The sequence below is a fragment of the Mastigoproctus giganteus genome, chromosome 6 (assembly GCF_048544385.1).
Source record: "Mastigoproctus giganteus isolate SK-2022 chromosome 6, ASM4854438v1, whole genome shotgun sequence".
Taxonomy (NCBI): Eukaryota; Metazoa; Arthropoda; class Arachnida; order Uropygi; family Thelyphonidae; genus Mastigoproctus; species Mastigoproctus giganteus.
In genome coordinates, this window is record NC_143580.1 from 35,800,273 (window position 1) to 35,815,119 (window position 14,847).

A 14,847-nucleotide genomic window follows, 5' to 3' on the forward strand; every position below is an offset into this window, starting at 1 on the left:
TAGCTTTATCCAGATTAAAAGAGGAAGTGTGGTAAAAGTGTAGCGGGTGATATTTCATAATAATGATAGCCTATTCTTCAATTGCCTTCCATATATTGCACCTCCAAACACCAGGTGGCCAGAAATAAAGGGGAAAGGAAATTGAGATTTTAGAGATGCATTTCGAGATTTAAATATAAACGCAAGGTACTCAGATCCACTACGTTAACGAGCGCATGCAGAAGATGCCACAAGTGACATGGCTGCTGGCAGTCATCATTTGTTTGTGTAACGGGAAAGGTGAGGCTCTCGACCAACCACATATTATCTACATTTACGCAGATGACCTGGTAAGTAGGTATTACTAATATTATTTTCATCCCACTACTCCTCCTTTCCAATACACGCGAACTCAATCAGCATAGTGACTGACAGTGTAATCACCACTGTGCTTAATTCATGTTGGCTGAGATTGTAAGGTAGCTGTTTCTGGAGGTCAATCGCGACCGATTGCCCAATTGCAGCTTAAAATAAATAATTGGTATAAAATGAATAATATTCTGTAAATGTCGTTCGAGTAAAACAGAATTATGAATCAAACAGTTAAAATATGCCCACTAACCTGATTGCCCCATAGTATAACAGTAAATTTTATCAGGGTGGTAAAAGAGCAGTTAAAGTGCGCCATAAAGCTTGGTAAAATGAGTATTCTCTGGTGTATTTACCAGTTCTGCTGGAAAAAAAAACCGAATTTCCGGTGGGAGGGACCTTTCTGTCCACGCCTGAGACCGACTAACTCAGCCATGGAGTGAAAAAAGCCAATAACAGTTCTTCGCGTCATTGATTGGATTCAGACCCAGTCCTAGTCCACCGGTTTGTAAAGAGGGTGATTATAACCACTGTGCTACCCGCGAGGACACCAAGATCATACAGGATTCATCTCCAAAATACTGTAAATCTGAGATCGAAAATTTATTTACAGGACCACATAAACAGGAATTAGGAAAACAATCATTCAGAGCGACTTTCTTAATTAGAAAATCAGACTTGGTTGAGTTCCCTTCCTCTTTTATAACCAGAATTATACTTGATTAAAAAAAACAAATATTATATTAGTTCTGTTTATCGAGTGAGCAGATTAAAAACAGAATAAAAATACAGTAAAAAATAAAAATGGAATATAAAATTATATAAAATATAGAAGCACAGTGAAGTTATAATTGGTGCCCACTTTCCAAGTCTTATAATAAAAGGTTTCGAATAGATGATCTAAACAAACAAAACCGCCCACCTCCTCAGAAATCTATAGAAATGTTCAATTTAATTCAGTTTTGCTCAGTTAGGGGTCTCAGGCTTCATCGATATGCAATGCATATTGTGACATGTTCAGTTGCTCGGGCCAAGGTTAGTTTTGTTGTCCACGTGATTGTTTGACAAAGGTTTAAGAAGTCATTTCAAGAAGTATTAAGAGTTCCTTTTTGTTTTATTTAACTTAGGGTTGGAATGATGTCAGCTTTCACGGGGAATCACAGATCCCTACGCCCAATATCGATGCTTTGGCTTGTGATGGAATTATGCTGAATAATTATTACGTGATGCACGTATGTTCGCCTTCTAGAGGAGCCTTTCTCACTGGAAAGTACCCAATTCATATAGGTAAGCATTCATATGATTTTAATGCCAATACTATTTAATGAAAATCTTTTGAAATTTCTTAAAAACGAATTAAAAAAAAACAACTCTTTTTTTATAGTTTCACTTTGATGTTTCTGTTAAAGAGAACTTGGTGAAATAAATTGGTTTTATTTCTGATTCCTCACAACTTTGAAGAATCCGAAGCCAAAAAAACCTATTTCTTTAAATCTTCTTGAATACTAGACCAACTAAATTCGATGCATTACAAACATTGCTAGGGAATATAGTAAGTTTAATTTTTTTGAGTTCTTTTTTTCTGAAAACTGCTTTTGTCTTCGCTGACAGATGAAGAGGAAATGTCACCCTTTGTCCCACGATACATTGCATTCATCAAATATTACACAATAATGTTCACGTTGGTTGTCATGAGGGATTTTCGTTTTCACTGCATATGTAGAATCAATAGTATTTATTATTTTCCATTTCATTGCTGTTATTTCGTATTAAAATAAAATCTGCTACGATGCTGAAATACAAAATTTATATTAACGTTATAACAAATTCAGTACTTCTAATAAACTGTAACTAGCTGGCTCAAAGCTGCACAACACTTAGGAAAATAATTCACAAAAATGAAATAATAATTTCGGCAGAAAAATCGAAATGCTCCTTCGATAACGGCTACCTATTTCCGATGTCACAAGAAAGTAAATCAGTGTACAATCCGTGAAGATCCTCTATGTGACTGTCACATCGAGGATATCACAGTTGGTAGGATCGCGTCCTTTCCACACCGGATGGAAAAGGCTGGAGTACTGTCGATGACGACAGCAATTTTTATGGGCTTTTCCACAACGTGGCTGAGTTAGTTGGTCTCAGGCAAGGATAGAATGTTTATTTCTCTGAAACTCGGGTTTTTCGTTCAGCAGTATACACGACAATATACACGGAACAATATGGCCTTAGTCGCTGATGCTCCTAAAACCCTACAACAACAAGACAGGAGAAAACTTTGTATAACTATTTGACACCAACCAATAGTTCAGTAGGGTCTGCGCGGGTAAGTAGCACAGTGGCTTCCCACACCTGCTGGAAAACGCCGGGGTTTGAATCCGTCAATCCGTCCTCTGTTCATATTTTTAAGAGTTTCTTAAAAATATGAACAGAGATTTTTGTCAATTAGCGGTTATTTATGTTTCTTTGTAAAATTTATGCTTAGACCGGCCCTAGTATATGTGTCACGGGTTTGGTCTCCCTATCAGAAAAGAATTCATACTATTGATTATATGAATTCTTTTTGTTTGAAACACTGGAGGAGTAAAGTCGATCTACTATTGTTTAACAAGTTTATACACTGGACTATTAAAAGCCCTAACTTACTCTCAAAAATAAACTGGAAAGTACAACTTAGATCATTAAGAAATTATCCATAATTAAAACCATCCTATGGTAGGAGAAATTACGGATATTACAACTACTATACCAGAATGACAAAATTAATCAATAAGGTAAATTTGGAGATATTTGAAAACAACTTAAATCTCTAAATGCATTTACTATCTGAACGTTGAAAATTTATTAACTCCTTAAATTTATATCGATAATATGTTTTTTAATATAAAAGATGAAAATCAAATACAATTATACGCCCTTCAACTACTGTCGTATATCAGTTAGACTGATCTCTCTTTTAAAATTAATTGTTAATATATTATTAGCCTCTTCTTATTATTCTCAAGTCTCTGTATTTATTTGCTTTGGAATTGTGTTATTATATAAATCAAATCGCACTAAAATGCTGCCATTAATTTTTATGTTATTTTGAATACTGTAATTACATTTTCCAGTATAATCTTATTATCCAAGCGTACCCTAGTAGCAGAATGAAGTAACTATATATATATATATATATAAATTTTATTTATTTATTTATATATATTTTTAACGCCTTTGAATACAGTTAATTAATACTCCATACGACGAAGCTGTTCACCAACACAACTTATTGAGTAAAATTATTTTGTATTTGTTGTTTGGTAAACGAATGTGAAAGGAGAAATTTTGTAAGAGAATGCGAAACTAAAATTAATTACTATATCCGATTCCTGCTGAGAAGAATTATGTCATCTGCTAGTGACAGGAAGTAAGGAATAATTCGTTTGTTTTATTACATTCACAGTTTAATAATTATTATGGATTATAATCCTTATCGTAGAAATGGCGTAAAAATGCTATACAAATCTCTCGTTGTGAAATATTGATCGAATATCGATCCAAATATTTATCAAGAGAGATAAAAGTGTTAGTCTAAAAAAAATACGTTCTGGATGAAAAAAAAAAATGCTTTTTTGTTGAAGAACCGTTAGCAGGTTGAATATACTGGAAACTATTACAGGTGAATATTATTATTATTTATTTATTATTATTTTTTTTTTGACAAAAATGGTGTGAAAATATACTTTCAAGAAACATTATTTAATAAAAATAATTTAAGGAACTGCGCAACACAGTATATACATATATATATATATTTTTTTTTTTTCAATTTATATTAAATTTTTACATGTAAAATAAACTTATTATTGATAATTATTCACTTAAACTGATGAAAGAACAAAATCAAAATTTTCTCCTTTAATTATTCATGTTTTCTTTCTTTTTTCTTTTAAATCTTCGTGATTTTTAGGTTTACAATCGGGTGTTCTTCTAGCTGGTCAACCAACTGGTCTATCACGAAATCATACCCTAATGCCAGAATATTTGAAACGTATGGGTTATGCTACGCATGGTATAGGCAAAGTAAGTCTACTTATTTTTATTCTGTTCATAAATTTACCTAAAAAATATTATTTATTTATTTATTTTTAATACCAATCAGATTAGCTCAATGACTTCCAAATTTTTGGGTTATATTTGAGTTTTTATTTTTTCACCACTCACTAATAGTAATCGATCCGTTATCTATGGTATCGGTTATTGAATAAAATCCTTACTGAACTTAAAACAAAATGTGCTTTAAAGATAACAGTGGACGCTATCTTAATTATGATTAGTTTAAATTTTGCAATTCATTGCTTACAGTGAAGCTTCAGTTTTCTTATGCATACTCATAATTCTAATCTTTACATACATATATTAGGGGAGAATTAGAGGGGGATATAAATGAAGGGTTATATATAAACCTCTTTATTATTATTATTATTATTATAAAAAAACTTTTTCTCCTTTATGGGTTTTTCCTCCCCATGTAATTGGGGAGGAAACACTTACAGTTCCATGTAAGTGTTCTTATGCCACATGCCACACTTGTTCCATATGCCACATATCTTTGACTTCCTGTTTTTGGTCTGAATACTTCGTGATCTTTTCCTCGTATATTTTCTAGAGGTTGCTGGTGTTGGGCACCGCTATGTCGATCAGGTAGGCATTCATTTTCTTCTTGTCGATGAGAGTTATGCCTGGTGTGTTGTCCGTTGTTATGGCACGGTTCCAGTATAGTCTGTGACTAGCGGCCTCTAATGACGGGAGGAATTTTTATGGGCCTTTTTCACAATGTGACTGAGTTAATTGGTCTCAGGTGAACATAGCATGGTTTTTCTCCAGGAAACCCGGGTTTTTCATTCAGTAAACAGAAAATCGACCTCAGAACACGCAATTTACAGACAAGATACATGGAGCAATATGGTCTTAATCGCTGATGCTCTTAAAAACCCGAAAACAGCAACATACAGGTCTCTAGTAAAGTCTGAGGATCGTACTCGTAATAAAGTAAACTTTCTTTGATCAACTGATATTTTTGCGCTAGCTCCTGGCTGTGTCTGTGAGTGTAATCTTTCTGGGTGATCACCGTGAAACCTGCGATGACGTGCTGGACTGTTTCTGGGGCCAGATGGCATTGTCGACATGTGTCATAAACATAAACACCCTTTAAAAGTACATCTTCACGTCTCAATATCAGACTGCCAACTGTGTTAAATACCAAAATGGATTCGACACCGATTTCTGCAGAAAATTTACATATGTATTCCCTTTCGAATTTAATAACTCACTATAAATTGTTCAATGAAAACTGTTACTTGTGGCTGCCTTTTCCCGATCGTTGATAACTGAAAGCGTAATTCAGATTTCAAATCACTACAAACAAAGAAATTTGAAAAATTTCTGTTTGTAGTGTCTTCTCTAACGTCCATCCTCTCCACGCTGACAGCTTTGTGAACTCATCCGTTTGATCTTCCTATATCAAGCAGACACCCGCTATACGCCTATAAGGGACTATATCTAGCTGTTCTAATAGTTTTTTTAAATGGTTTTAGAAAGTTCTGTTTTGTTCTGTGCTTAATCCCATATGTTCCCATTTTAACGTTTATACTTCGGTTTATTTTTTAATCTAAAGCCTCCAGTACAGATACATATAATAATATATTTTTTTCATAACTCACTACTCAAAGGTTATCAAAAATCAAAATTATTTCGAATTTTTTTTACAGAATAAGAAGTTCAAGGGGCAAAAAAAAAAAATAAATAAATAAATTGAAATACCCAATATTTCCAATTAAGCAGTATAATTCCGTAAAGCTTGTGTTTCTTAGAATTATATACCACCCATAAAATATTGTATTACTGTCTAATATGCAGAACATATATTAATCTTTATTTTTTTCAGTGGCACCTCGGATACTACAAGAAGGAATACCTGCCTACAGAGAGAGGCTTTGATACCTTTTATGGTTACTGGGCAGGAGAAGGGGACTACTATGACCACACATACTATAGCTCCCAGACAGATCCAACCTTCCCTGTGAGTATCGTGCTTTTTTTTAGTTGCCCACTTCCTGTTCAGTTTACAACAGGGGATGGCCAACCTTTTGCTGTGGTTGAAATTTTAGAAATTTGCACCCTTAAACGATAAATGAATAAATAGAATTCTTTAGTTATTTCATAATTATAGAAAACGTTATTTGTAGTAAATTCCGATGTAGGACCCATTGATAGCTATAAAGTCGTCCAGATGATGGGTGAATTAAACCCAATAATCAATTCTCCAAGCAGTAAGGATTCAAAACTATCACAACGCTCACAGTATATTTTAAAATCATATTGAATTTTATCCTTTAGATATTCTATGGAAGAGATCTTCACGATGGTGCAGAACCAGTGTTCAACGAGGGAGGCCATTATAGCACACATTTGTATACCGAGAAGGCTATTGAAATAATTGAAAACCACGATGAATCCAAGGTAAGTACAAACATTTTGTGAGATGAACCTTTTTTTTTTAGAATTTTTCCATTATATTATAGTTAAGTCAATAGCTTATGCATCCTTTAGGGTTAAATGAAAATGGAAAATTATTGAAAGGTTTTTTGATGCATTGTACAGGATCCATTTTTCTGTTAAATGTGCCAGATATTACAGAGTTTATTGTATTTGCATATATATTCATTGCAATCAGTAGTTTTAAACCAGAGATTCGATAGTTTCGATAATAACTAAGTGAATTCTGGAAAGAAGTACTTTTTTACCAGTTTACAAACTTTTAAACACAAAGGTCTTTGCGTTTAAATAGGCTCTGTCACTCAGAAGTCTGGTGACAAGACCACACATTTTTGCTGTGTATTTTGCAGATTCCAGCAAGCACTCTCAGTTTCCATATAATTTACGCCATAATTCAGCTGATGCTATATTTCCCTGTGGACTGTAGACTCTGTGGACATTGGAATGTTTTTTAGATAAAAACATACAAAGAACACTTTCTAGGTTATAAGGATATTAAGAAAATAATTTAAGAAGAAATTATCTGGACACAAAATTCTTCTTATGCATGTTTTGCAGATAAATAGGAATGAGATTACCATCAAAATATTTCATCCATTGACAAGATAACTGATGCTTTTTTTTTTTTTTTTTTTGGTAGTTGTTGGCGCATCGGCTTCTGTGGCCATATTGCACCTCCCAAGGATTTTGCAGTACTTTGATCCAAGCCCGAGGCGGGAATGGAACCCGCGACCTTTGGGTTGCCGGGTAGGTACTTTACCCACTCGGCTAGCCCGGTCGGCGATAACTGATGCCATGTAATCATCAGAACTAGTGCCATGTAATCATCAGAACTAGGGGTCGTATATTAAAGTAAGATGGCAAGGTTTAAATATAGAGATTTCAAGAAAATTCTTGTAAAGGAAGTTAAACAATTATATGCATTTGCTCATTATGAATATCAATATCGTTATGAGTATAATATTAAGCTGATTTTTAATTCCTTCCAAGTAGCCCTTGTTCCTGTATCTTCCTCACCAAGCAGTACATGTAGCCAACGAATATATGAGGTTGCAAGCCCCTCCAGAGTATATAGGAAAATTTTGCAATATTTCAGACAGAAGCAGAAGGATATTTGCAGGTAAGTTTAAAAATATATCGTATACAGCAGTTTATTAATCATTACTGTGAGCATACAGAGTAAGTCAAAAATAACTTTATATATTTGGTGCCTTAATTTTCCATTATTATGTTTACATAGAAGGAATATTGTAGTGGGAGAAAATTAGTATAATCCCAAAGCTGAAGTGGAAGTAATAGTTAAAATTCAAGAAACAGCAAAATGGCATCTCATTGCTATCCGCAGCGCCACAGGTGGCTACTTCCACAATCAATAACAAATGAACACAAAATTCCAGTCTATTTTAATTGCCATCGGCACATCTTCACTCTAGTGGACATGTTTACAAACTTTTAAAGTTGCGAAGATACTTTTGACTTCTCCTATATAATCAGCGCATATTATAAAACACAATCATACGAATAACATATAATAAAATAATTAAAGTATTTTGTGATTCAAATTTAAATAAAAAAAAATGTTCTCTTTAGGTGTGCTCACTGCATTGGACGACGCTGTAGGAAAAATATTTACAGCTCTGAACGATAGAGGGTTTTTGGACAACTCGGTCGTAATCTTTTCAACTGACAACGGGTCGCCAGAATTTGGTTATTGGGATTCTGCTGGATCTAATTACCCACTAAGAGGAGCGAAGTATACGTACTGGGAAGGAGGGATAAGAGGATGTGGTTTAATTTGGAGTCCTTTGCTGAATAACTCAGTGGGGAGAGTTTCCAAGCAAATGATGCACATCACGGACTGGTTACCCACCATCTATACTCTTGCAAGTAAGTAACAGCAGTCTTATAGCATTTTAGAAATCTGTATTGCAGCATAACCCTTTATGGACACAAGGCCAGGGGATATTTTATTCTAATTGCGATGTATTTATAATCGGTTTTATCAACCTTCTTTCTTTGATTTTTGCTTTACAATCCAATGAAAATCCTATGAAATGAAGGACTCAAAAACGAACTTCAGTTTTTGATCAAAGTCTGCGAAACAAATTCTCCATCAGTTGTGATGTTTCTTTACAGACACCACTGCTGTGCAGTCAAAGCATTTATGGAGGGTGCCGTATATTTCACTGTATTGATACATTTATTGATAAATAATGTTCATATAGTTACGATTACCTCTAGTAATTTTAAGAGTGAACTAAATATCCTATACATATATAACAGAATCAAAGAACTTTGGAACTTTTGAAATATCCCTCAAGGCAAGCGACCTGGCATCTTCTTGTTTCTGGTTCAAAAACACGTACGTATTTGCGTAACTGGAAAAATAATGTGGCGATGAAGTTAGTTTTGATTCAACATTAAAAGATGTTATTCTATAGCAAGGATATTGATCTGAGCGTCATTAGATGGCATAAAATTGATGTGTTAGACGCAGTTTCATAAAGGGATGTGGATGGATCATTGATTCGTCAAATTATCTGGCACTGTTGATACCATATGGTTAGGTGAGGTAACGTTATATCATCAGAAGTATTAAATCATCCCCGAGAATGAGTATGACAGAGAATATAAGTACCTTGTATTCTCTGTACAAGTGGTGGTGGTGGTTGTACAAGTACCTTGTGGTACTTGTACAACCATTTACCGGGTATTGTGGAACTTCTTGACTGTGAGGCGGACACTCGTATTTTTCATGAAGAAAAATTGCAGAAGGTCGAGAAGGGCTGGTGTCTAAACTGTCATAAGTAGCTTGAATATCAGTGTACGTACACAACGGCTAATTCAGATTTAGTTCCAAAAACTTTAAGGATGAATTTCTGTGCCGTCAGTGGTTTGTTATGGTTGTTCTAAATTAAACTGAGTTACATAACCCCTGAAATTGAGTTAATATAACCTATTATTTCTCAATTTAATCTCGCAATTATGCTTGTATATTCTGTATAAGCTAAGCTAAAAGCCTCTTTAATCATTTTATCATTACATGGTTTTACGCTTTACAAATATAAATTTATTCTCGTGTTTCTTGCAACATTATGCAACATGCATTTACAACTCTGTATGCCCTATGTTGTGGCAAATTTATCGAAACGGGCATTAAATGACAACTTGCCACGTCACAAAGCAGAGATTGTGAACAAGTAATTTGGGAGGGGGAATAAATGCAAAAATGCACTGGCTAATGCAAAACTTCCTAAAATCAACTCTATACACCTCTTTCCCCTAAAGTATATGGTTACCAAGTTCTGTAGCCCACATTTTCGAAGTTTTTTCACCTGGGGTGTCCTGGCTTTTGGCCGTAGGGCCTCTGAAGGGACCCCACGTTGCCCGCACACCCCACTAGGAGGTAGCTAGGCTGCCCATAATTCTCTGGCTAGTCTTCTCCAGGTCGCCTGAGCTTCCGGGAAATAGATCAAGTGAAAAAAAAAAAAGAAAGAGTACAGGATGTACTAGAGAAAGTAAAGGAAAGGCGTAGACAGAGCGACGAAGGATGTAAGGGAAGGCATCCTCCGCAGGTTGGGTGGGATTCTTCCCACCTAAGTGGAAAGTGGAAGAAGAATGTCCTCGAGAGGGTGGAAAGGCAGTCACGTGTCAAGAGAGACAGGGAGGAAACAATTCCAGCGACCTGAGTGTCGAATCTGAGATGGAGATGTTCATTATCTGAGAAAAGGGTATCCATCAGTGTGCATTGGTTCCAGGACGCTGTACCAGAGTATTCTACTGTAGACAATTGACAAAGTTAGGAAAAAAAAGACTAAATTATGAAGGTTAATGTGAGAAAGTTGGTGTTTCTACTTCGATCATGCTTCTCCTCTCCCAAAAGTCTTATTTAAGAACTACAATTGTTCTGATATTTCTCTTTAAAATAAACAAATGTATTTGAGAGCAATGCATACGTCAAATTAACCTTTTGGAAATGTCATCATATTCACAAAAGGTCAACAGCAACAACAACTTCTTGGAGATATGTGCCTTGGCTGGTTTTGCCACTTGTCATTCATCTGAAGAGCTCTGGTTCGAGTTCCATCATAGACTGGAGGTATTTCTAAAAGTCTCTTCATTCGGTGCTGTCGTTCGCCGATCTCAGGCGGATACAGTACCGTTTTTCCCGTGTTGTTGAGCCTGAAAACCAATAGATCAGCCCATGAACAGCCATAATATACAATGGCATAAAATGGTCTAAGTCGCTGCCCTAAATACCAACAACAATTTTGGCGATGTCACTGATTTTAATGTAGTACAATACCAGGACAACTGGCAAAGTAGTCTAATATAATTACATTGGTTTAGTTCAATAAATTTTCATTTTATTATTATTATTATTTAATTCTGTCTCGAGAAATGCAAAATAGCTTTTGTTTATTTATCATATTCATATACTGAAGCAATAAAAGATAAAAGGTGTGTAAATAAATTTATTGGATACTAATTATTAATAAGATAAATAACTAATGTCTTAAAAAAATATTTTAAATTTCATTTCATAAATTGTTTTATAAGAAAGATTAGTTTTTGAGGTCATTTAATGCCAACTCACGCGAATAATAAATTGAAATGATGCTTGGCGCCTATTACAAATTAACATCGGCATTTATTATACCATTATTCTTTATAGATTGAGAGCTTTGTGATGAATATTTTTTTGGTATTTATTGACACTTTTTTTTTAATACTGTATTTGTATTTCAAATTGACTTTTTTTTTTTTCTCTTCTTTGACAGAAGGTGATGTGAATGACTTAAAAGATATTGATGGAATTAATATGTGGGAAACACTACGTGATGATTTGCCTTCGAAACGGGATGAAATCCTCGTCAATATTGATCCAGTTGCTGGAACTTCTGCTTTGATTCATGGAGAGTACAAATACATTAAGGGAACTTTTAACAACGGAAGAGCGGATAGCTGGTTTGGACCTACAGCGCGTACCAAATACACGTGTGAAAATAACAATCTAGATAGCTGGATTTGGAGTAGAGGTTCAGTTGTGGGAGAAATACTCGCCAAGAGGGGAAGGCAGTTCCCCCCAGAAAACTGTCATTGTCAAAAAGGGGCACAAGTGGAATGCGAGCCACTTCCTTTTAGGGCTTTTAGTAACTGTAACCCTGAAAAGGCTGCTTGTCTGTTCAACATCGTCAAAGATCCTTGCGAGTATCATAACATAGCAAGGCAACATCCCAGGGTAAGTGTTTCCACAACTGATCTACTATTTGCTTCAATTCATATTTAACTGTATATTGCTGCATTCTTTTTATGGTATGAATAGCAGCGAAGTTTAAAAACAAATTTGAATATCATAAACTAGTTCAAAATATGCATTATTGTTATCACCTCAGAAGGATGTCTCCAAAGCTGGTAAGTTTAGTTGTTGAGGAACCCAACTTTTCCTTTGTTTTCAAAGGCTGTTTTTATTAGTGTCATTTACTAATATTCTAATAAACATTTCGTTTTTATTAATACTAATACAAATATTTATATTTTTCTTAGAACGACCTTTTTTGAATGAAAAGTAGATATCTGATGAAAAAACAATGTGGATGTTTACGTCCATGTTTGTTATATTCGCTTAAAACCATATGCACAATAAAAGATATAAGAAATAGTTATAATGGGTTAAATAGATAGCGAAATAACACCTGAATATTGTATTCGAATGCCATATCTATTCAAATGAACATTTTAATGGAGGTTTCCTTGTTTATTCTAGAGTTAATTTGTTAATTTAATTAAATTTGATTAAGCGCTTATTAATCCAATTTACCAATCTACAGATTGTAAATTGCTTTTATCAGTTTCTTTTAGTTTTGTCCATTAACTCTACTACATATGCTATTAAAGCTTTGTTGCTGTGTGTATTTTCCTTAGATTATGAGAAATATGAAGAGGAAGGTAGAAGAGTACAGCAAAGGCGCAGTGCCTCCAGTATTGGGATGTTTCGATAAACGATCAAACCCTCTGATACACAACTTTACTCTGACGACTTGGATAGAAGATCCAGCTACTTCCAAAGCTTCTTTCTGTGAACCGTTTTGCAATGACAATGCCGGCAGCATCGAGTTGTAGTTAGGAATTGCAACTATGAAATTAGTCAAGGAAAGTTCCATTATACGCATCACTTCTCTACTTATATAAATCGCTTTCGATTCTAAATCCTTAACCTCATCTGAATTACAAATTCATTTATCTATAGTCTCATACAAATGAAACTGCACCTAAATTTTGTTAAATAAATTTAATTTTTGCGTATTACTGCGATTTAGTGTCCTGTAATATTTCATTTAAGGTTTGTAAACTCCAGATACAAGATATGGTAAAATGACACTATCCACATACGACTATCAAAATAAAAGAGCAATCTCAGGAAATTTTTCGTATATTTTTATTTCATTTCACACTTTTTTCCAACTTTAAAATTTTTCCAGCAGATGACAGTGCCTCACAAGCCGGTTCTGTTTGTACCCTGAGTATAATCCTTACTGATTAATAGGTTACCATAACTTTTAAAGTCCTCTTCAATCCACTGATCACGGTCTTCTATAGACCAACACTGATATGAACGTCAAACTTTATTAATTTTTTGTCACTTTTGGCATAAACGCTAAAAATAAAAAGTTCCTTAAGTGCCAATAAAAGATAACCAAAGACTATAACCACAAACGCTTTTATTGGCATTATCAGAGACCAGAGGATTATTGGAGATTGGAGAAAACTATTAATAGATATAATGGAGAGCTCATAATCGATTAGTATTGGTAATGAAGGGTAACAAATCATTCAATATCCTTGGATCTAAGAGAAGCTCCAAGAACGTTGAGAGTTGAGTTGAATGTTGACCAACCGTACTCCTATGAACTCAGTGGCAATGCACGCAAATGGATTGCTAGTTATCGAAAAGACAGATCCATAACCATGCTTTACAATGGAAGAGTCTCAGAAAAATCCAAACCAGAAATGGAGCACCACAAGGATTATCTCTAGGAACTCAACTTTTTTTTTTTTACTACTTAAAACGCCGAAAGCAGTGCAATTGTCGGATTAACCCCGCACTGGTGGAACCCTAACTGTTACAAAAATAGTGGTGCTACGCCTGAAAGGCATAAACTTTCTTTTTAGTTTCTGGAAGTTGTATGCAAACAAAAGGAACTGGAAAGTTGCTGGAGAGGCCTTCATCCTGCAGTGGATTGAAAATGGCTGATGATGAGATGCAGCTGACAGTCCGCGCTTTACGATGAGTAATTGTGGGGACCATGGGATGTGTGGGCCCAAGAATCTTTTGTCTATAGCGTCGGTTGACAGCAAATTTCTTAAGAGTGGCAGCGATGTCGTGGATTCGTCCGAGCATCTGGTAGGGTAGGAATAAGTGGAAGCGTGAGTGAACAAAGCAAATTATTGGGGTGACTCTGAGCTGGACAGGTGGAATCCTCCAGCCACAGAGATCCCAGAATTGCTTTCGCTGTTTTCGTTTGATTATTCAAAATAATAACATCCTTTCAAAAGCATCCACTGTAAGATTAGATATCTATAACGAAACTTGGGACAGTTATTTACTATAGACAGTATTCTATTATTCTTCATGCCCACGGCAGAAAACATTTTGGCTGCACAACGAGTTGAACTGGTATTGCACTACTATCGCTAATCTCCTATTTCTTTGCTACAGTTCCTTATTCATGACTCCACTCGAAGTGGTGCGATATACAGCACTGCTACAAAATCAGCACCGAATTTTGACTTGACTCAACCGAAGGATATTATATTAATATATTATAATATTATTTAACGAATTAAAGGTTATTTTATATTTTGCTTATTTTTAAATAAATTTAAAGTAATTTTGTTATACTATAAGAAATTAGGTTCGTATTAAATATTGTAGCAAATATTTTCAAAGATTTACTA

The 14,847-nt window shown here is 34.7% G+C and overlaps 1 protein-coding gene across 1 annotated transcript; it reads left to right on the forward strand.

Moving 5' to 3' along the window:
• Positions 1-223: 223 nt before the first annotated feature.
• On the forward strand, positions 224-13,100 carry LOC150084158 (arylsulfatase B-like). The gene is made up of 9 exons (XM_090375067.1): positions 224-329; positions 1,476-1,635; positions 4,301-4,413; positions 6,278-6,412; positions 6,730-6,852; positions 7,882-8,008; positions 8,479-8,775; positions 11,670-12,130; positions 12,814-13,100. The coding sequence occupies exons 1-9, from the start codon at positions 225-227 to the stop codon at positions 13,009-13,011; spliced, it is 1,719 nt and encodes a 572-aa protein (XP_090231193.1). The 5' UTR covers position 224; the 3' UTR covers positions 13,012-13,100.
• The last annotated feature ends 1,747 nt before the right edge of the window (positions 13,101-14,847 follow it).